General features: G+C 42.4%; 1 protein-coding gene across 1 annotated transcript in view; it reads right to left on the bottom strand.

The window, feature by feature from the left end:
* The window catches only part of LOC126482042 (trypsin-1-like), a 54,786-nt gene extending 33,131 nt beyond the window's left edge, over positions 1-21,655 (bottom strand). The window contains exons 1-4 of the mRNA XM_050106015.1: positions 21,545-21,655; positions 16,113-16,305; positions 12,077-12,150; positions 2,785-2,873 (exon numbers count right to left, since the gene is read on the bottom strand). Of these exons, the coding sequence (XP_049961972.1) occupies positions 2,785-2,873; positions 12,077-12,150; positions 16,113-16,305; positions 21,545-21,655 (467 nt within the window). The remainder of the gene's footprint in view (positions 1-2,784; positions 2,874-12,076; positions 12,151-16,112; positions 16,306-21,544) is intronic.
* Positions 21,656-23,090: the final 1,435 nt, after the last annotated feature.

Genomic DNA, 23,090 nt, shown 5'->3' with positions numbered 1-23,090 from the left:
CGTTTGATTGTGCAGACACTCTTAGGAAAAATTTGGAATTCGTAGCTTTACACACAGCTGGTTTGAGTCATACTTAACCAACAAAATGCTGAAATTGGTGTTGAATAATTCCGAAAATCTTGGGAACGTAGAAAATTTTAGTGACTGGGGAGAAAACACGAAGGGAATCCCATAGGCTTCAATTTATGGACCACTCCGATTCCTTATATATGTGAATCAGCTTCCACTTAACATTCAACAAGTAGAATTGGTACTTTTTGCAGACGATACTATTGTTGTAATAAATTCCATTAGACAGACAGGGACAAAAGAGATTATTATTGATGTGTCTGAAATAATTACTAAGTGGTTCTCTGAAAATGAATTCTCCAATAATTTCGAAAAAGCACACAGTATTAAGTACTCTACAACAAACGGAGCCATACCGACAGTTGATGCAGCACATGAACCGGAGTTAGTAAATAGTGTAGAATGTTTCAAATTTGTATTGTTGAGACCTTGAACAGGAAGAAGCATATTACTGAGCTCCTCAACTCATCAAATACAGCTGCTATTGTCCTTCCTATAACTGCTAGGCTTGGAGACAAACGAATCAACCTCCAGACGTATTCTGTATATTTATACTCAATAATGTCTTATGGAACAATTTTCTGGGCTAACTCATCACTTGGAAAAGAAAATTATTGATTGTAAAAATGCGGGCCCCAAGAATAATAGCTGTTCCCCCGCAGTAGTCACGTAGGTAACTCTTCAAGGAGTAGGCATTTTAAATGTGCCGTCACAGTACATACATATGCTAGTTAAATTCGGCATACGTAATTCATTCATTTGAGAAGAGCAGTGCTGTCCTTACCTACAACCGTAGAGATAAAAGTGACCTTTATTTCCCATTGCTAATACTGACAGTGGCTCATAAGAGAGATCAATATATGGCAACAAAATTTTTTGATCATTTGCCCAATTACATAATATAACCGACAAGTGTCAAGACACATTTTAAATTTGGAAGAATTTGTATTTAAAAACTGTTAGCCTGTATATAAAGAAATTTAATAACTTTTTTAAGTGTATTTGAATGAGTAGGACTAAAAATGGCGTGTTCATTAAAATTAACATTAATCATGTACACATATGTCGAATACCCTCGTTTTCCGGGTTATTTTGGGAAAAGTATCATTCAGATGATCTGTAGACATGTAACGAGCTAACTAACTAATTGTCATGTTCATTTTCAATTGACCTCTACGAGAAACGTAAATATTTGAAATGAAACATCTGATGGGCATTACAGATACTGAGGATAAAGGATGATAGGGCAGAGGTAAATAATGAACTATCAAGTTAATCCCATCTGTGGTTAACGGTAGGTGTTACCAACTCTTGCACACCTCTCAACTTTCGTAAAATTAGTAATCACGTTATGAAGTGCAGGATGTAATGAACTGTACACAGCCGTCCGTGAACCATACATGCATACTAAGGAGGAGGATACATATTTATCAGTACTGGGCAGCAGCCAGAACAACTCAGTTCATTTGCCTGCGGTGCAACAGTATGTAAGAGGACATGTAAGAGAGTATGTGTCGTTAAATTCTATATTGATGCTTTATTATACTCTTAGCGTTTTTAAGCTAAGTATGTATTCATAGCCATAGGAAATACAGCCATCAGCGGTGACAGCAAGACAATGTCTGAGGCTCAACCTGTAATCAGAGTAGCACATTCAGGATACGCTGCTTAGGAAATGAAAGAATGATTGTCAGACTTACAGTGTCACAAGTTCGGTACTCATTTGTCTTGTATACCCGTTAAAAAGTGATATGGATGCGCGTTCTGTGGAGAGCGTAAACACTGTAAATATATCGACTCGTGCAGGTGGCGCTCCCTCTTCTCGCTAGGACCGAAACATGCACATGAAATGATTGGATCCAGCCCCATTCAGTACCCTAGCACCACGGCCGTCAGAGCAGATCGCTGCCGCCTATGAAGTGTAGTAGTTTGCAACATGACTGTCTGCCATTATCGACTATGCTTATGTTCTTAAATTTCGCTTTAGATGTTGTTATAACATTTATGACAGTTCACAGTGTATCTGCAGAGATAAAAGAACCTGCTTGTGGACGACAGGCTGGAACGCCGGTCAATGGTACATGTTTACTCTTGGTCAAAGTGCTTTAACTAATAGAATCCATTTCGAAAGAGTTGAATGTCCCATCTGGCCATTGGGATGTAAGTTGTTTGTTGTTTCCTTCGACAGATAAAGGCGAATTCTGGAATGAATCGTTTGAGAAAGTCTTTGTCGCTTTTCTGCCTTATTTCTAGATCATCCAAGCTCTAATTCAGTCTGTCGCAAACGGAACGTTAAACTCGTGTTTTGAAGAAGTGAGATTCAGTAACGTCCGGTCATCGGTCGGGCATATCAAGATGGTTCCTGAAATAGACAATGGATGTTTTTACCCTCATAGCTATTCTTCTAATATATTACTCCAAGTGAAATGATTGGACAAAATATTAGCCTTCTATCCTTGCTTCTTGTCGTATGTCATTCTCACATGACTGAAATATTGCACTACTCAAAAATCGATCAAATGTGAAGCTACAGGCATAAACACAGTGAAACTTACTCGTAACCTAATAATCACTTCACAGTTGTATTTAAAACATGTAAACAGTTTCAAAACTTTGTTTCGAATTACACCAATGTTTTATTCAATACAGCTACGTAGAAATAATCACATGTGCATAATTTCTTTTATGGTGGTGATGTATTCTAGTTTTACTCACCCATCCACACAGTGACCAGCAGTCATCACCCAGTATTCGTTGATGATTGTAGCGCTGCATTCTGGTACACCGTAACGAACATATTGAGCCTGAAACAAATAAAACAGGAGTTTAGTGAAGCTATGAGAATCAGTATTAGATCTATTACCATGTCCTAGCTAAAATTGCTAAGCAGCTAGGTTAAACTTGCTCAAGAAAACCACTTCTTATGAGAATTCTTCCTTGTACGTTGCCCTACAAGAGCCATTAATAACTTGTCTGATATCAAGGAAACCACCCTCGAATGACTCAAAAAGTATCACTTCTTTCAAAGTGGCTTAAGACGGTGACAACGTTGGAAGGAACCATTCAACAATGGTCACGTGCTCCAAGATGCAATAGATAAGACTGAGCCATCAGAGTACTTTGCCAAATCTGGTCGAAGTCGAACCGCAATAGGAAAGCCAAGGGAGAAATGATTGCACCATAAAGGAACGGAGTTTCCCTCCATTTGCTGACTGCGACTGTGGTGCGGAGATGTCTTAAGTAGATCACATTGCTATGAAGTGACCATTTCGAGTGTTTGACGGTAGCTGGGTGGGCTCTAGATTGTTTATCAAATTCGGACATTTCCATGTGATTGTAGATACTTTTGTGTGGTTGTAAAACCACACGATAGATATGGAACTCAGGGCAGAACGGGACAGCGGGACACACGGGGATCTTACTGCTTTCTAAACTGAAGGGTGCTGCAACCTATTGTAGTGGTATACAACTACGTCTATGAATTGATGGAAAGGTGTGACAGCCATTTTGACGGTCTGGAGTCCAGCTACTGAGAGAAGGGTTATCGTACATATTGCCAGTTGTATTTCTATAACTTTTGGTGAATCTCGACGCAACTCGCTTAAATAAAATGTAATCTTAAAGTATGTACCATTCGGTAGTTAAATAATACGGTTAAATGCATCAGTTATTATGCTCCATAACAGCTGTTTACCTGAAACGTAGTCCTGCTGCAGAACAGGAGGGTGCAGAATAAAATAGTGTTCCGTCCTGCCCAGCCTGTTTTGATGCGAGTAGATTTCGAACTATGTATCTCTTTTCTTTACTTGTTTTTCCAGATGGTGTGGACTTACATTAAAAATACTGATAAACAGAAATGACAGACTAAATCAATGAAAATGAGAGTTTCAGCCTTTTCATCTTCTGAAATGGGAGTTTTAAAGGCGCTTAATGCGTTTAACATACTCAAATCAACGATGGAAAGATACGTTCGGAAAGGTAAGACTAGTGCCAACTACAGACTTCACGAATCAGGTGGAAAATTTAAAAATGTGTTCAGTGCAGAACAGGAAGACAAGCCGCTAGCACACCTGTAGTCAATGGGGAGCAGATTCATTAGTCCAACAGTGAACGATCTCATTGGCAGATGATTGGCCTATCAACTAGGAGAAAGAAATAATTTACCACACAGATTTGTCAACGAAACTGCTCTAGTTGGGCAGGACTGGATTGTAGGATCTATTACTAGGGATCCCACATTGCTAAACGTAAGCTACAAAATAAATACACTCCTGGAAATGGAAAAAAGAACACATTGACACCGGTGTGTCAGACCCACCATACTTGCTCCGGACACTGCGAGAGGGCTGTACAAGCAATGATCACACGCACGGCACAGCGGACACACCAGAAACCGCGGTGTTGGCCGTCGAATGGCGCTAGCTGCACAGCATTTGTGCACCGCCGCCGTCAGTGTCAGCCAGTTTGCCGTGGCATACGGAGCTCCATCGCAGTCTTTAACACTGGTAGCATGCCGCGACAGCGTGGACGTGAACCGTATGTGCAGTTGACGGACTTTGAGCGAGGGCGTATAGTGGGCATGCGGGAGGCTGGGTGAACGTACCGCCGAATTGCTCAACACGTGGGGCGTGAGGTCTCCACAGTACATCGATGTTGTCGCCAGTGGTCGGCGGAAGGTGCACGTGCCCGTCGACCAGGGACCGGACCGCAGCGACGCACGGATGCACGCCAAGACCGTAGGATCCTACGCAGTGCCGTAGGGGACCGCACCGCCACTTCCCAGCAAATTAGGGACACTGTTGCTCCTGGGGTATCGGCGAGGACCATTCGCAACCGTCTCCATGAAGCTGGGCTACGGTCCCGCACACCGTTAGGCTGTCTTCCGCTCACGCCCCAACATCGTGCAACCCGCCTCCAGTGGTGTCGCGACAGGCGTGAATGGAGGGACGAATGGAGACGTGTCGTCTTCAGCGATGAGAGTCGCTTCTGCCTTGGTGCCAATGATGGTCGTATGCGTGTTTGGCGCCGTGCAGGTGAGCGCCACAATCAGGACTGCATACGACCGAGGCACACAGGGCCAACACCCGGCATCATGGTGTGGGGAGCGATCTCCTACACTGGCCGTACACCACTGGGGATCGTCGAGGGGTCACTGAATAGTGCACGGTACATCCAAACCGTCATCGAACCCATCGTTCTACCATTCCTAGACCGGCAAGGGAACTTGCTGTTCCAACAGGACAATGCACGTTCGCATGTATCCCGTGCCACCCAACGTGCTCTAGAAGGTGTAAGTCAACTACCCTGGCCAGCAAGATCTCCGGATCTGTCCCCCATTGAGCATGTTTGGGACTGGATGAAGCGTCGTCTCACGCGGTCTGCACATCCAGCACGAACGCTGGTCCAACTGAGGCGCCAGGTGGAAATGGCATGGCAAGCCGTTCCACAGGACTACATCCAGCATCTCAACGATCGTCTCCATGGGAGAATAGCAGCCTGCATTGCTGCGAAAGGTGGATATACACTGTACTAGTGCCGACATTGTGCATGCTCTGTTGCCTGTGTCTATGTGCCTGTGGTTCTGTCAGTGTGATCATGTGATGTATCTGACCCCAGGAATGTGTCAATAAAGTTTCCCCTTCCTGGGACGATGAATTCACGGTGTTCTTATTTCAATTTCCAGGAGTGTATTAAATAAAGTAACAGTAACAGTAACTTGCTATTAAACATTAAAATATTGTGCATTTTAAAATGAATTTACAATATTTTATTATTGTTAATGATTTTTTTTATGATTCCATATTGCTTAGTCGAAACAGGTCATTAAACAAATTCATATCTTAGTATTAAAATGATATTCCTAATAATTTCACCAGTTATTCAACAATTTCACAAAAACTTTCGTTACTCCATTCTGTTCCATGGGTGTGACATATCGGGAAATATGCAAACATTTCTTTGAAAAAATGTAAAAGTTCACAAGATGCAGTTTCATGTGATTTTCAAGTAAGATGCGTTAGGTTACAGTACAAGGTGATTTTTATACCTTTAAGAAGTGTTTGCATGTGCTCCTTTATTTAAGAAAAATTGTTAAACATTAAGTAACCTGTTCTGCTCCTTCGTATTGCAGTCGTTGAAATGTATGCCATACCCTTCACTCCATTGCTGATTTTAAATTGTGCACTAGACGCATACAGCTATTTATCACTATTTTAAATCCTTGACAACATTTACACTTATCTGTATGGACGCATGATTAACGTGACAGATCATCGTACAAGTCAGTTTCTAGTGAATCATTACCAAATTCGAAGAGGAAGTAACAGCATCGGCAGGAGAGGTAGACGTGAATCATTTTTAATCTTTGTCAGGTGGTATTAGACTTCGATATTAGCAATGCAACTCTCGGAAATTAGGGACACACCTTCGAAAATTATCGTATGAATCAGGTCGTTATATATAATAAACAAAACTTTGTTGTAATGAGTGAAAGCCCCATTAGTTCTTCAGAAATGAGCGCAGAATCGAGATTTAAACTTTCAGAAATGTATTGATATCGATCCTGTACCCTCACAAAGGGAGTGTGGCTGAACGCGGTGACGCAGAGCTTACGGCGCTGTGCATGCACGCAGCAGGACAAGGGTTCGAATCGTCGTTTGGTCAAACAGATTTACGTTTTCGCTGGTTTTCCAACATCAGGTGACTACCGATACAAGTGATATGTAATAAAGGTCTAATAATCGAAAGAATAAAATGAAGTTAATAATTATTCGTTGATACGTATCTGCGGTCCTGGTATGCACTGAAATCCGCACGCTACAGGACGGTAGCATGGCGTTAGAGAAGAAAAAATGGTGCATCTCACTAACAAAATGCGCTACTGTGTGGTAATTCGTTTCCCGCATTGAAGGGGAACAACGGTGCATCGACCCATGCTGAGCTGATGGAAGAGTGTGGCACTAATGCATCATCATATGACACGGTGGTTAGCTTGTGCAGACCATTCCAGTGTTGTCAGGCAAATGTGAATAACGAAGAACGAACGGCAGGCCGTCCCTCCATAGAGAACATGGAGTCGCGAGAGAAGTGGAGGCCATTATGCCCTTAGATCAATGTATCACAATCGAGGTGATAGTTGAGAAAGTGAAAATCAGTCAAGGGTCCGTTTTCAACCACTTTTACGGCATTCTAAAGACAATAAAGGTCGCCACACACTACTTTCCACAACTAATGATCTACAACGACGTCTTCATCTACGTACATACTCCGTTAACCATCGTGAAGTCCATAACAAAGGTTACTTCCCACTTTACAAACTACAAGGGGCGTTCAACAAGTAATGCAACACATTCTTTTCTGAAGGCAGGTTGGTTTTATTCAGATTCTAATACATCATATTATTCCTCAGCCTTTTGGCTACAAAACTGTATTTTTCAACATAATTTCCGTTCAAAGTAGTGGTCTTACGCCAGCTTAGTGGGAGGGGGTGTATGTCCACATAGTTCTCCTCTTCTGCTAGACGTTGGAGCCAACGTCTTGGTGCATCAATAACCTCTAAATCATCAACGTACTGCTCGCCGCATAGTTCAACCTTCATTCGGCCAAATAGATGATAGTCGGAAAGTGCGAAATCCGGGCCGCAGGGTGGGTGAAGGAAAGCAGTCCAATGAAGTTCTGTGAGCTCTTCTCGGGTGCTCAGACTTGTGTGAGGCCTTGCCTTGTCATGGAGAAGGTGAAGGTCGGTTTATTTTTGTGGCGACGAAGATGCTGAAGTCGTTTCTTCAGTTTCCTGAGGGCAGCACAATGCATTTTCCACCTGATCGTTGTTCCATGATGGAGGACAGCAGACGGTCGTATGACATTACCGGCTGAGGGTAAGGGTTTTGAACTTCGAGGAGTGTAATGTGGCGACTATCCAAGGACTGTCGTTTTGTTTCCGTTTCGAAGTGGTGAACCCATCGCCTGTGACAACATTAGACAAAAAATTATCACGATCCACCTCGAAACGTGCAAGCATTTCCACGTAGATATTCCTTTTTTGCTCTTTATGGTCCTCTGCTAGACGGCCAGGAACCCAGCGGGTGTACGCCTTCGATACCGCAAATTGTGGAAGAGTGTATCTCTAGAACCAACAGAGACGTCCATTTGTGCAAGGAGGTGTTTTATCGTGATCCGTCGATTACCTGGAATGAGACGGTTCACACGTTCCAGCATTTGAGGAGTCTCAGCTGCATACAGCCTGCTGGCACGCGGGAGATCGTACAGACTTTGGCGAACTTGTCGGGATGATGACAGGCGCCTTACCTAACGATTCACCGAGCTTTTGTTCACTGACAGATTTCCGTAGACAGTCTGAAAGCATCTATGGATATCAGCTCTCGGCTTGGAACGCACCTCCGTCACAGACGCCGCTTTGACGACGCTGCCACCTATCGGCGCTTCATTAAACTACATGCTGAAGCGGGAGTTTCCGACGATGTCTTACAGTGAATAGCACGTTGTTTCAATTGCAACTGGCCAAGAGCAAGAAATGTTACAGTATTTATTGAATGCTGTCGAATTAGCTCTTGTTTCCTTTCCAACCATATACGGAGCGCGCGAATGTTTGCTGAAATGCCTCTGTGTGCGCTGGAATTATACTAACCTTGTCCTCACGATATCTACAGAGCAAGAATAGAAGCTGTAGCATAAACATAGATTCACGGTTTAATGGTGATTCTTTGCATTTTGCAACTAGATTTTAATGTGGTAGTTTGCGACTGTCTTCATGCGTATGTCAGTTCAGTCTCTTCTGGACCGTCATGACACTCTCCCATGCGTCAAACAAATCGGGGATCACTCCCGCTGCCCTTTTCACATCCACCCAAAACGCCGGCTAATCGAAGCGGCAGCGGAAACGTTGCGTGTGTCACTGTGACCCGAGACAAAGGAAAAAAGCAAGGAGTAAAAACATGTTTATTCATCACTGCCTAAAAGCGTGAAAGCGCAATAATCTCCGTCCGGACAAGTTGATACTGTGATTTCTGTTTCTTTTTTTTTGTGCGAAGATGAGGATTGACACGGTATGATGCTAACAGATAATGCATTCAAGTGACGAACTATCATAGGAGAAAACTCTGGAAATCTACTAACAAGGTAACGGTTGGCTGTAAACACGAAGGTTAGCAGAAAACCGTCATATGGGATGGATTTGCTCCACTATAACGCCCCACTTCATTCTGTAGAGGATACGATGTCATATTATTCTTGTTTGGGATATCAAATTTCGCCCATTCCCGTATTGTCCTTGTCGTGACTGACATTTCGCAATTTTTCACAACACAACTTTTATTGATGTAAGTTCACAAGGTTGATGACTGAACATACAAACGATAGGTAACAATAAAGAAAAATGTCTTCTAATTGAGGCAAACAGAAGTTCACTTTTTATTTTCCACAAAGGTTGGTGGTAACACGCTCACACACTAGTAACCGTCCAATTCCGAGACGAAGACGCAAACTTCGACGGTTGCAGTACTCGAGGCCGGCATCCGGAGTGAACTGAACTTCAGGCCTGGTTCTAGCCCTTAAATAGCTGTCTCCAGCCAATCAGATTTCGGTGTAGTATTACTTCCTGCAGGCTGTGGCTCGAGCTCCTCCTGCAGGAAGTAGTGCTCGGAATGTTTGTTTCCATTAACTAGTGAGTAAGTAGCCGGTGTTTACCATGATTGTTTTGGGTACGCCTTTGGGCATAGACAACCTCGTCCTCTGTGGTGTTATATGGGTTGCCGGCCCTCAGAGGCTACCTTGGCTACGGTATGACAGTCCTGCCGTGCCACAATTTCAAAATGACGACGGGTGACTTTTCTGAAGTAAAACTTTTATTGAGGAGCGGAAATGCATCCATCGACCACGAAGATTTCCACCAAGTCATCGTTCATCGAGTAAAATTTGTCCTATTGAACGGCGAATATGTAGAGGGGGACTCACGCTTTTTACCTCGTATAATCCTGGAACACAGCAAGACATTGAAGCCAATCGATAACAGCAAAACAGGAACTGGATGGAAATGAAATGTGAGTCCACCGAAAATTGATTAATTGACTTAATGACCAAACTACGAGGTCATCAGTCCCTCCTGCCTCGAACAAGCAAGTCGACAAAATCACACAACGGCCTAATACGTGAAACCCAAGGAAAGGAATCGCCAAGGTCTATCGAAGGGCAAGAAATCCTAGAAAAAGGAGCAAAGTAGAAGAAACCACTGAAGAGAAATGTTAAGCAGCAATCTGAAGTTTATAATGAATAAGCACTGACGGAAGTACATGCGGATACAAGGGGCGTTCAATATGTAAATCAAAACATTATTTTCATGACGAGTTTCGTTAAGAAATGCAGAATTTATTGTGCGACATCGTGGAATATTTTCGCTTCGGCCTCTATAGTTTCATGAAGTTTCGATAGGTAGCGGCGCTATGAGTAGCCTTCAAATTGGTGTCTGTGACGGAGGTGTGTTCTAAGTAGACTGCTGTCATTGAGTTTCTTTTGGCGCAAAACCAGAGCATCGCAGATATTCATAGGCACTTGCAGACTGTGTGCGGAGACCTGACAGTGAACAAGAGCACTGTGAAATTAACAGCAACAGCAATCCTCGGTTGCGAAAAGGAGTCTTTTGAGCCAGGTTTCGCCACTGCTGTGAATGCCTTTTTCAGAAATAGAATTCTCAAATAGGCATGTCACGTATTAAACTAAGAATCAAACAATTAAATAGTTTAATACGTGACATGCCAATTTGAGAGTTTTATTTCTGAAGAAGTTCCATATGTTTGGTGCAATGAAGGATGCACTCTGTTGGAAGCCGTACGTGAATGATGGGGAAGTTATTGAAGCAGCGGCGCGTTGGCTCCGACATCAATCAGGAGTGGTGCCATGCGGGCATACAGGCCCTCACAGCAAGGTGGCGTAAGGCTGTCGCACTGGATGGAAATTGTGTTGAAAGATAGGGTTTTGTAGCCAAGAGAGCTAGAAATCGTATGGTGTATTGGAATCCTGAATAAAACAGACCTACTTTCAGGAGAAAATGTGTTGCATTACTTATTGAATGCCACTCCTATAGGTTCATAGATTTATTTTTCTTTCGCCATTGTCCCACATTGGGGCAGGGTCTGCGTGATTATTAACGGATCTGGGATGGTTAGTTTAATGGGTGACTATATGTCCTTCCTGTCGTCACCCTTGTACTCCGCGGGATGAAATATATGTACCCAAACTGTTTGCATGTAGTGTAATTCGTGGGAATGTGAGCAAATGTTTTCGAAATGTTTGCTAATCGCGTAACTGAAGCAGGACATAGGTACCAGCAAGGTAATCATCTTTTGGGGGTTGCGACTAACCCCTCAAAAACCGCATCCAATCTGATCAGCTCAGTGACGCTCGTGGTTAGTCCGCCGGGTGGATTCTATCCAGGGCCGGTGCACCTCCCTGTCTCGGAAACGGTAGTCTGACACTCAGGATAAGCGCAATTCAATAATTACACCAGATAATGTGAGAAATATTATGAAGACTCGGGAGTTAGTGTTTAAGGAGATGGTGTGTCAGAGCGTAGTAAATGCACGGTCCCGTGATTACACAATTTATAGAGGGAGTAAATACAGTTTGAACGATCGTAGTAATGACTGATTATAGCACGTTCGCCTCTAGTACCAACTGTCAAATGTGGATTATTATTATAGTGCTGACGTTCAATTTCTATCAAGATTGGCACCTACTCATGGGCTATGTAATTATGATAGCTGCAGTCACTCCTGCAGTGGCGTCGTTTGAGAGGATGATACTCTGCTGACTGACTAGTCTTCTAACCTTGCCCTGTGATTTTGATTATCACTAATGTCACGTGAGCAGACCATCACGTTTAAATTAGCCACTTACAGGGTGCTCTCTCAGTAGCTTTGTAAGTACAGCCATTTGGGATTTGCATTTGAACGCTTAAATGAAGGCAATAAATAGCCCATTAACGCTGACATTTTACCATGAAAGGAAATTCATTATCTCCAGCCTCTGTGCCGTTCACAACTCTTGAGTCAGTCTGTCCTGGAGGTGCACCTGCAACAGAAGAAACATATTTGGAGAATCATATACGTAACATAATTCTTGCATCATTGATATAACATTCCGGGGATAGTTACATGTTATAAAACGGGATCTGAGACTCTACGTCTACGTTTAAGTACACACTCAGCAAGCAACCGTATGGTGCATGGTGGAAGGCACCTTGTACCACTACTCTAGCTGCTGTCATCTCGAGATCATTTCATCGTCCTACAGCATTCTCAGTTAGTACTAATTAAAATGTTAGTAAAAATCGCGTAAAGAATGCTAGACACCTGTATGTTCAGTCTAGAATATGATGAAGAATTTTACAAAAGAACAGTCTAGCCAGTAGCTACCAAAAGGAGAAAAACTAACTTTGCAAGCAAGTTTGAAGAAAAATACTTCTCCAAGTTTGTAGATCGGTGAGATATATATTTTATCGTGAAAAGGTGAAAGCATTCCGAGGTAGAAAATAAAATACCGTAAGAGGATTGAAACTATTCTGCTTGTGGAACGAAAAATATCGTCACTTATGAATTTGCATTGTGTTGGAACTTCTAGAAACTTCCAACGAGAAAGATGTTAAGAAAACTACGAAGTTAATTTGGGTAACATCTGAGAAATCATTACTCTATCCTGTGACGTATGAACACACTTTATTTACGATAGGTTCCGTGAGCAATAGCGCGCGAGATCTTGTATCCCGCCGTCAGGATGTAACAACCGAGAATATTCTCTGCCTCTCGAATTCTTTTATTTTCAGCTATTACTGTCATTGCGTCCATCGCCAAAATCACCCAGATACGCTATAAAAAAGTAACTGTAAGCAGTTTGAGGCCATTACTTCCGTTCAAGTCAAGCAATAATATTTTTGCGTGTGATTTTCAGAAACCGTCGGTTTACTGAAATATACAAGACTACTACTCTCAGCAGGCAGTAAGAGTATTTACCCAAAACGTTTACCCTTGCTGCTGCAATGACCATGGATTCCATTAAAAATCTTTGCATATCATTACACTTTCTAACTCAGAAAACACACGAGCGGACAAGGCAAAGAATGAAGGTTTCTGAGCCGAAAAAATTATTTTTATCACGGAGATCACTCTGCTATTTCGCAGCCACAGGATACCATCCTCTGTCGCGGGATCGAAGTACAGTTTGAAAGGGGGCTGTCCTATTTGCCACGACGATGTTCAGGAAGTTTTGCTCATAAAGGAGAATGAAGTTGAGAATTTGATAATGTACTCAGTCTCTGTAGTGTCGATATAACCATATTCTTAGTAAGCCTGTGTTTGCGACAGTGATGTTGGTCAGAGAACAGCTGCAGTGTGTGTTGGGCAGTCTGGGAATGTATTTGGTTTATAAAGGATGGAAGCTGGCATGCCATGTAGCGGAGACAGCAATATTTAAAAAGAATTTCGTAATAGTAGTTTTGAGGTAAGGTATTGAGCAAATGAGGTTATGTTAATGGAAGAATGATAAATGTCAGCTTTTAAGATAATCCAGTTTTTTTTTAATATTTGTAACTGTGTAGCTTCTTATTGTTAGAACATTGTGGATGATTGAAGTTTGGTGCAGAAATTCTGTAACGTAGCATATGTCGTTGTCTTTTAGTTGAAACAAGTGTCAAGGAAAGCAGTTACACACAGGAGAGTTATTTGGAAATTTTTGCTAACTTGTCTAGGTGTGAGAACTTTGTGAAAAGGTGTACTGTTCTCATAGCTTCATGAAGCATAGTTTAACTCGGAGTCATTCTCATTTATAAGTCGTTAAGATTAGTTCCCATTTTCGTTTTTAGTTTCATGATTCTGTTTGCGCACTCGCATTGCACTTCGCGGGTTGTGTAATGAGAAGCATTTTATGAAAATTGGTAAGATACCGTCTCGCATCGCACTTGGGAATTACGGTAAATAAAATTTAATTGTTTGATGGTCACCTCATTATTTCTAATGGCAACGAGTTACAGAGCAGAGGAGCTTTCGGTGCGCAGACGTAGACCAATAAATTTATCATCAAAGTTCAGGGCCACTGTAGGGCACAGTGACTGTCGGAGCGTATTTGTGAAAAAAGTATCATATTTTTCAGATGCTTAATACAGTAGAAGATTTCAGGAATGTGCAACCTTGTGAATTTTTAAGGAGCTTTATCAGAAAGTCAGATGGATTAAATTTTACGCTCATTTGCTACGCAATAACGTTAACAGTCGTGATACAGTGATCGTTTGCAGGACTAAAGATAGAGATTAGCAATAATCAGGGCCAACATTTTAATCTGAGTCATTTTTTGCAGGTAGATGGCACGTACAAATTACATTAAAAATGGATTTCTTTCTCACAGAGGAATTGTTTGATGTATTGGCTAGTCAGGATTTCGCATCATGTATCATGAGTTGACATATTTCCTCCTAAAATTAAATTTTCACATAGTTCTCCTGTCCTGCACCGAGATTTACGTAATTGAATTCTCAAAATAATTTTCACGCGTTCCTCAGATACCAGTCTGATACTTATGAACACGCATCTTAAAAATATGTAAGAAATCTTCACCTGTTTATCCGATCAGGATGCATAATTACATGTTAGTCTGCTGATTTTTGTAGTCAGATAAAATTTTATTTTGCAACTATACATACTAAAATTTCAATTATAGGCTTTGACTTAGCAGTTACTTCCAAGATACGTGAGACAACTGATGTAATTATACACTGTGTGCCTTTACAGCAACACAGTTCACTTTACATATTTATTACCAGGCAAACTTAAGTTAAGTTTTCTGAAGAACAATTAAAGTTTTGGTGAGTAGGAATAGAACTACTGTGTATTCTGTGCATCTTTGAACACCAATGTTACGGAAAGTACTATATTCTCAATTGTGAACTACTAAAACACTACAGAGTGTAATGCAAGTGATATTCTTTCTTTTTATGCATTTGTAGTGTTATATTGTGTTTAGAATAAGTGACAGATACTCTACAGACCTGTAATACTATAATACATTATTGCAACAGTCTTATACTTTCCGATGAAAATAACAGTTGTTGTTTTATAACTGGGCCACTGTTGTATAATATTATATTATAATTACTTTATTGTAGTGTATTACAATATATGTATTTTGGATGCCGTTCAAAAATGGTTCAAATGGCTCTGAGCACTATGGGACTTAACAGCTGTGGTCATCAGTCCCCTAGAACTTAGAACTACTTAAACCTAACTAACCTAAAGACATCACACACATCCATGCCCGAGGCAGGATTCGAACCTGCGACCGTAGCAGTCGCGCGGTTCCGGACTGCGCGCCTAGAACCGCGAGACCACCGCGGCCGGCTTGGATGCCGTCATATGGATGGGAAAGAGCTAGGATTAAGAGGCTACTGCGAAACGTGGAGGAAGGGCAGGAGGAAGCCGAAAAAGTGGAGCGTCACCAACTACAAGAACCGCTAACTGTTGATAGGTGCGAGGAGTCTGACGGTGAAACTGCAGAGAATGAACACGACACTGACTCACATGAGGACGCCAGCGACGATGGAATCGACTGCCATATTAAATGTGACGACATCTATGTCGGAACGGATGGGGCCACCAAGTGATGAAGAATCCCCCAGGCCCACAGAAGGCTAGGACCAGATGTTGGAACACCCCAAAGAAGCTCCTGGACCGACGAGAAACGCAAGGAGGGCGAAGACTTTCAATTACACCAGTTACTGTCCGGATCATCGTCGACTGTACCAAAAAGGAAATAGCGATGCGTATCGAAAACTACAAGACAGATAGCCTGTGTGGGGAGACGGGCAAACCTGAGGTCATGGTTCTCCTAGTGCTTCTCGATCTAATTGGGGGATTCAAAGCTGGACGAAAGGAGCTTGGAAGCTTCTGAACCACCGATGGAAATGGTGTTGAGATCTTCCCCCTGACGATGACGGTGACTCGAGTCAGATTCCTCCTGTGATGTCTCAGGTTTCACGATCTCAGTACCCAACAGACTCGGAGGGAACAGTATAAGCTCTGTCCAATCCGTGAAGTCTTCTACCAGTTCAAGAGGAACTATCAGGACAGTTACATCTTCACTAGCAACATTACGATCGATGAGAAACTGGAGAGGTTCCGTGGCCGACGCATATTCATTTAATACCTCCTGACAAAGCCAGCCAGGTACGGCATCAAGGCCCTGTGGGAGTAAAAGGTGTTTTGCACCTCATGCATGGAGGTGTACATCGGAGAGCAACCTGACGGAGCTTTCCACGAGAGAAACTCCCCATCTGATGTGTGAACACTTCATAACCAAAATACCTGGATCTGGAAGTACACTGCTACGCAAGCACAAGATGACTCTGGTTGGAGCGGTTAGGAAAAACAGAAAAGGAACCCCACTGACCGCCCAGTCTGCTGCAGCATGTTCGGATTCAGTAATCAGATATCTTGGCGTCCTACTTTCTAAAAAAGGAGAAGGTTGTGATTCTTCCCTCCACCTTTCACCACTATGATCATATAGATGAATCGGCTGGGGACAAGAAGAAGCCTGAGGTGACTGCCCGCTACAATAAGAGCAAAGGCAGTATCGACAGTTGTGCGGAACTTGAGGTGAGCCAAACTTGCAGAAGATGGCCACTCAGGAAGTTCTCCTCGATACTCAACGTCAGTGGAATCAATGCGCAATTAATCCATCTCTGAAACTCGCCTCGGGTAACCTTTACACGTCCTCAGTTCCTCAAAACCTTCGCCCTCACCCTTCTTCGAGGGCAGCTTTACAAGCACCAGGATGCATCCAGGCACCTTATAAAACGTTGCAGCAGCGCTTCAGGGACTGGGACTTCTTTCCTAGTTCCAGCAACCAAGCCGTCACACCTCCTCCCCCAAATATGGCGAAGAAGAATTCAATCAAGGTTTGGGATGTGCGGCCGCAAGAAGGACAGAAAGACGAACTATGTATGCAAAACCTGTAGTCAATACATTTGTCTCGCCGAACACATGATCTTCCTTTGTTATTACTGCGACCTTGAAGCTGAAGCACATGCCAACTGACGGCAGGACTGTAGCGAAGGACGAACACAGATCTGTTTTTTCGTACAGTTCAACAATTGTCACCCAGTAAGTGTTCTTGGGTAGCAAATTCTGCCTCTCTAGCCTTAAGCGATGGACACTGCTCTTCTAGACATTATATGTGAGTTTCAAACTGACTGTCTTGCCGTTACAACTGTGGAATTTCGGCCGTTTCAGGGAGTTCGTCTCTTGACAGGGTTGAACTCCTTACGAACATCTTGCTTAATCTGTTTAGTTTTCTCGTTTAAATCGGCCAAACCTTCCTCTCTAATTCTCTAATTCTTGGATGTTTAGTGTGTGTTGGTTTTATTATGTAAGCGCTAATGTGTTCATTGTCAAATGTTGTACAGATACATAAGTTGTTCATTGTAAAACGTTGTCAAAATACTTAATTTGTTCATTGTAAAATGTTCTAAAGCTAAAATAAAGTGTGAAAAAGAAACGAAACGTAATACAACGAAGTAGTAGTGGTCTTGTACGGAACATCAATGAGGCAGGATAGATGCAGGCATTGGTGTGTAGTGTACTGCACTTCAACTGTGTGTTGGTGGTATAGGATCCACCTTTCTAACTGAGAGTTAAAGATTTAGGTTTTGTATTGACCAAACGGATCCAATCTCCCCAATTCTTGACGTAATACTACAGATGGGAACAGTGATCTTTTGCAAGGTATTCTGAAGGTATTATCAGAGTCGGAACATCGAAGCTGTCGATGACCTCCTGAATGGCTCTTTTCAGCTCAGCAACGGTTTTGAGGTTATTGCTGCACATCTTGTCTTTAATATAGCTTCAAAAAAAGGAGTCACGGAGAATGTGGCGGACAATCGAGGCCCATGCCAGTGGCCTCTGGGAACCCTAGAGCAGAAATGCGGTCGTCAGAGTGCTCCTCCAGGACATCAAACACTCTCCTGCTTCGACAGGATCGAGTTCCGTCTTGTATGAACCACATCGTGTTGAAATCAGAGTTACTTTGGACAATGGGGATGAGATCATCTTCCAAAACCTTCACGTATCGTTGGGTAGTCACCGTACCATCAAGGAATATCGCACCGATTATTTCGTGACTGGACATTGCACAACACACAGCCACCCGTTGAGGGTGAAAAGACTCCTCGATCACGAAATGCAGGTTCTCAGCGCCACAAACGCACGAGTTTTGCTTATTGACGAACCCATTTAAATGAAAGTCAGCTTCGTCGCTAAACCAAACCATACAGTTCATACTAATTCCCATCATACCCCTCGCCCAACGGTGCAGTTTGAAATTCCTAACGCAAGCCGTTCAGAAGTTACGAAGATTATATTTCATGTAGTTAAATAACGGTCACTCTGTAAATACATTTACCCAACAGGTAGGCGAACTTTCTTTAACCGTGACCCAACTAGACAGCTGCGGACAAAAATTCTGATGTCACACTGCCTGTTCCTTTAGCCGATTCAGAAGAATGTCTTTCTCTTCAACGTTTTAAACAGTGACAGATGACCATTAATCAAGAGCACAAGTCTGTTGTAAAGAAACTCGTTGACCGATTATCGCCCACTGAACGGAAAATCAGTAACGGGAATGATGATACCGATTGCCATACTTTGTGTTTTAATACTCCTGACGAACTTTCTGATTTGTGCTATGTAGATGATCTGTGAAGTAAACACAGTGCGTTATGACAAGATAAAAAAATGTTCAAATGTGTGTGAAATCTTATGGGACTTAACTGCCAAGGTCATCAGTCGCTAAGCTTACACACTACTTAACCTAAATTATCCTAAGGACTAATACACACACATATGCCCGAGGGAGGACTCGAACCTCCGCCTATGACAAGATAGTGCGGATGTCTCACACAGAGCGAAAAATATCTTATCCTCCCACCAGAATGATTCATTTGATTACAAATTATTTCTTGCAGTTAGAAAGTTTAAAATTTTTCGAAATTGTCCTAATGACATGCAGGCCAAAGAATGGCTACATCAGTTTCAATATTGACTCCCAACTTCATGGTCAATTGGTCATAAACTTGATTATGTATGTTGCTTTTTAGAATCTGTGCCAGTCACAAGAACGAGAGCAGTCGTACAAGTAGGCCAAACGAAAGGTGAATTTTATCACGCATTTTTGTCGGCATATCGATCTGAAACAACACAAGACAGAGTCAAAAACAGTATTATTGGCCGGCCGCGGTGGTCTCGCGGTTCTAGGCGCGCAGTCCGGAACCGTGCGACTGCTACGGTCGCAGGTTCGAATCCTGCCTCGGGCATGGATGTGTGTGATGTCCTTAGGTTAGTTAGGTTTAAGTAGTTCTAAGTTCTAGGGGACTGATGACCACAGCAGTTGAGTCCCATAGTGCTCAGAGCCATTTGAACCATTTGAACAGTATTATTGCGCTACAGCATTTTGAACAATCGGACTTTTGTAAACTGGTGGACTATTTTCAGCACATGATGCACAAGAATTAATAACAATTCGTTTGATTAAACTACCGACACGCTTGCGACCCATTATTTTGGCTGACCGCTGTAAAGGTGACATTGAGGCTTTTAAAAATTTACTGCAAGAATTCTAAGTTGACGGTGAGGAATTTTACTCGTGAAATAGATACAGAGACAGTAACGGACAGAATTTCCAGTCTATAAGCAGGAGATCACATTAGGAAAATAGGATACTATTGTGCAAATCCCAACAACAGATATGAACAGAATAATCAATTTTCCAATATCTGGGAATCTGTGAATTACTGAACTGTAGGGACTCCGTAGGGAAGTTGGTAGAGCGTTAGATCGTCCTACCAGGGGCGCTAAGTTCAAATCCCTGTGAAAAAAAATTTGTTTACTGTATTGTGCATGAAAGCGTTATTTGGTACAACATGCTTAAGACATGTAAAAGGGCTGTTTGTAGTTTGCGACGATGTTCTCTTGGCAGTGTGCTTTCGCTCCGTTCCTTGAAAGTAGAAGATCTATAGGGTACATTTGCAGTTTCACACAATATACAATCAGAACAGAAAAATAAGAAAACAATTGCATCATATGTTCGGAAATTCAAATGGTTCAAATGGCTCTAAGCATTATGGGACTCAACACCTGAGGTCATCAGTTCCCTACACTTAGAACTACTTAAACCTAACTAACCTAAGGACATCACACACATCCATGTCCGAGGCAGGATTAGAGCCTGCGACCGTAGCAGCAGCGCGTTTCCGGACTGAAGCGCCTATAACCGCTCGGTGACAGCGGTCGGCTGTCTGGAAGTAATAGTAATAATAACACTAATAATAATGCACATAAAGGCCGGCCGCTGTGTCCGAGAGGCTCTAGGCGCTTTAGTCCGGAACCGCGCGACTGCTACGGTCGCAGTGTCGAATCCTGCCCCGGGCATGGATGTGTGTGATGTCCTTAGGTTAGGTTTCAGTAGTTCTAAGTTCTAGGGGACTGATGACCTCAGATGTTAAGTCCCATAATCCTCAGAACCATTTGAACCAATAATGCACATAATAAAACTAATACTCGTAATAATAAACAAACTAATAAGATGAATAATAAGAACATAAGGTTCAAAAATCAACGCAAACACTACCAGACAAATACACTCACACACACTGTCATTCACTCACCAACAAACGCTTCACAATAATGGTTGCATACGAAAAAGTGTATGAAACAAATTACTTTCGTACACCAAACACATTTGAAGAATCCCACATTTGGGCATCCATCCTGTAGGCTGCAGAGTGAAAGCTCGTGTCTGAAATGGAACTTAGTCGAAGTTTCAGAGGCTCTGAGTTCATCAACGGATTTAGCCACTATCCAACCGTGACGGTGACAGTTATAGAAACTTGGAGCAGACAACTGATTGCATCTGAGGGACTGTAGCTTAAGAACGTTATTCCATTGTTATAGACAAATCTTTTCCGAAGAATCTCGAGCAGCAACGGACATTTTACGAGTCATATGGTTGTACATTCTGAAGACATGAAGATCAAGTGGTTTAAAAATGGAAGTTTTGTTTGCTGGAATTACGTAAATTGTGATTTTGTCTTCCAGTAGGTTATTTTGTGCGTGCAGGTCCTGAAGAACACTTGGGTATGTGTGTACCCCGTAAGAGTCCAGCATTTGTAGAAGTTTCTCTCCACTGGTTTGTTCCACTATCACTTCTTGCAGAAATGTCCTGAACAGTTTTTTCGTCATTTTTCCGGAGGAGAGAGAGTCGACGATTAAATCTGGTGCTGGGAACATGGACTGATGTGTATGAGTACTCAAAGAACGAGAGTCGTGAAGGACCAAAAACAGCTTTGGAGCAATTTTTTACGTCTGTGGAAGCAATGAATAATTGTGTACGTATGCGTTTACTTGTGAACGGACTGTACAACACCTACTCGTACAATATCTGTAGAACATCTAGTTGCAAGAGTGCGGCCAACAGCCATCTCCTTTTTGAATCCACTTTCTTCGGCGTTGTAGATATTTGCCTCTGTATAGGCAGTCATGAGTGCACGAGATTCTTGTTGCCATGTCTCTACCGTTTTCTGCATGTGGTTTCAGTTGTGACACATGTTCACTGCGGAAAAAAGATTTGACTTTACGGCTTACAATATTGTTTTTAGCGTTGCAGCTCAAGACACAAATGTCACGCGTGTCAAATCTTGTGAAATGTAAATGGCTTGCTTCTGTTTTAGCCCGCAATTTGATGTCTACATCGTAACTCGTCGATCTACCTGGCGATGGTGTTCGAAGGTCTCCATCACATGCATTGTAAAATGTTTGTACTTCTCCTTCACACACATTAATTGTCCACTTGCTCACTGCTGTTCCCATTCATACAACATACACCGTGGAAGGAAATATTTTGCGAAATCTTCTTTTCATTGCAGAATAGTGTGATGTGCCAATTTCTGGCTTGGCTTCGACTGCATTTTGATGTTAAGCCAATATCTGAGCATTTTAACTTCATCGTTTCTTGAGTAAGACACTACCATTTTCTCCTTCTGTGGTATTTCATCATTTCCATCGCCTGAGGAGCCTTCTAGTGACAATATCCAAGACATCAACTCTAGTCCATTCACTTGGTCACAAATGAACGTTTCCGCTTTACCTGGTGTGAGCTCGTCAGTATCTAATGTTTCCTCCTCGATGACGTTCGACGCATTCGTTGATCATCTACGCCCATTAGGAATGCCGTTCAGTTTCTCTCATCCTGAGTTATTTCCGTTGTCTAACATACCTAACAGTTGCTTTGTAACAGTTCGACCGGACTGTCAATAACGTTCCATGGATTCATGTCGCACAACAACTGTAGCTGTTGCGTGCAAACTGGTAGCAACTGCAGACCCATTTGTCTGTGTGCACAAACACGGGACTCTAGCCATAACGTGCGCATCTGATGTACGGCGGCGCTGCCATCTCCAGTCTTTTATTATTACTATTACTATTATTATTATTATTATTATTATTCATACTTCTGCATGTGTGATGCAACTTTTCCAATTTTCCGATTCCTTACGTTTATTCTGTGAAACTGCAAATGCACTACTTGCTTCATCATGAATGGTGTCTGTTCTGTCCCACAAGTCCGACAGAACATCACACCTATCTATACAAATTTACTCTACAGGTTTGCTACATTCAACTAACGAAGTGAAAGCAGACTGCCAAATGAACACTGCTACAAACTCCGAAAGTTCTTTCACATGCCAGGAAAATGTTCTCCCATATAAGAGTTTCATGCGTAAACTGTTAAAAAAAGTTGTCGTCTGCAGACGTTCAAACGCAGGACATTTGGTATGAAGCTCAACCAACTCACTTACGAGAGATCTACAAAATGACTTCTCACAAATACGCTTTTCCTGTGCTTCGTAGTTCTGGTGTTGCTTTTAATTGCCGTTTGCGAATATTCTACAAAACGACAGCACATAGCACGAAGTA

This window comes from Schistocerca serialis, chromosome 5 (genome assembly GCF_023864345.2).
Source record: "Schistocerca serialis cubense isolate TAMUIC-IGC-003099 chromosome 5, iqSchSeri2.2, whole genome shotgun sequence".
Lineage (NCBI taxonomy): Eukaryota > Metazoa > Arthropoda > Insecta > Orthoptera > Acrididae > Schistocerca > Schistocerca serialis.
Note: the sequence above shows the minus strand (reverse complement) of the source record. Positions and strands in the feature narration are given on the sequence as shown.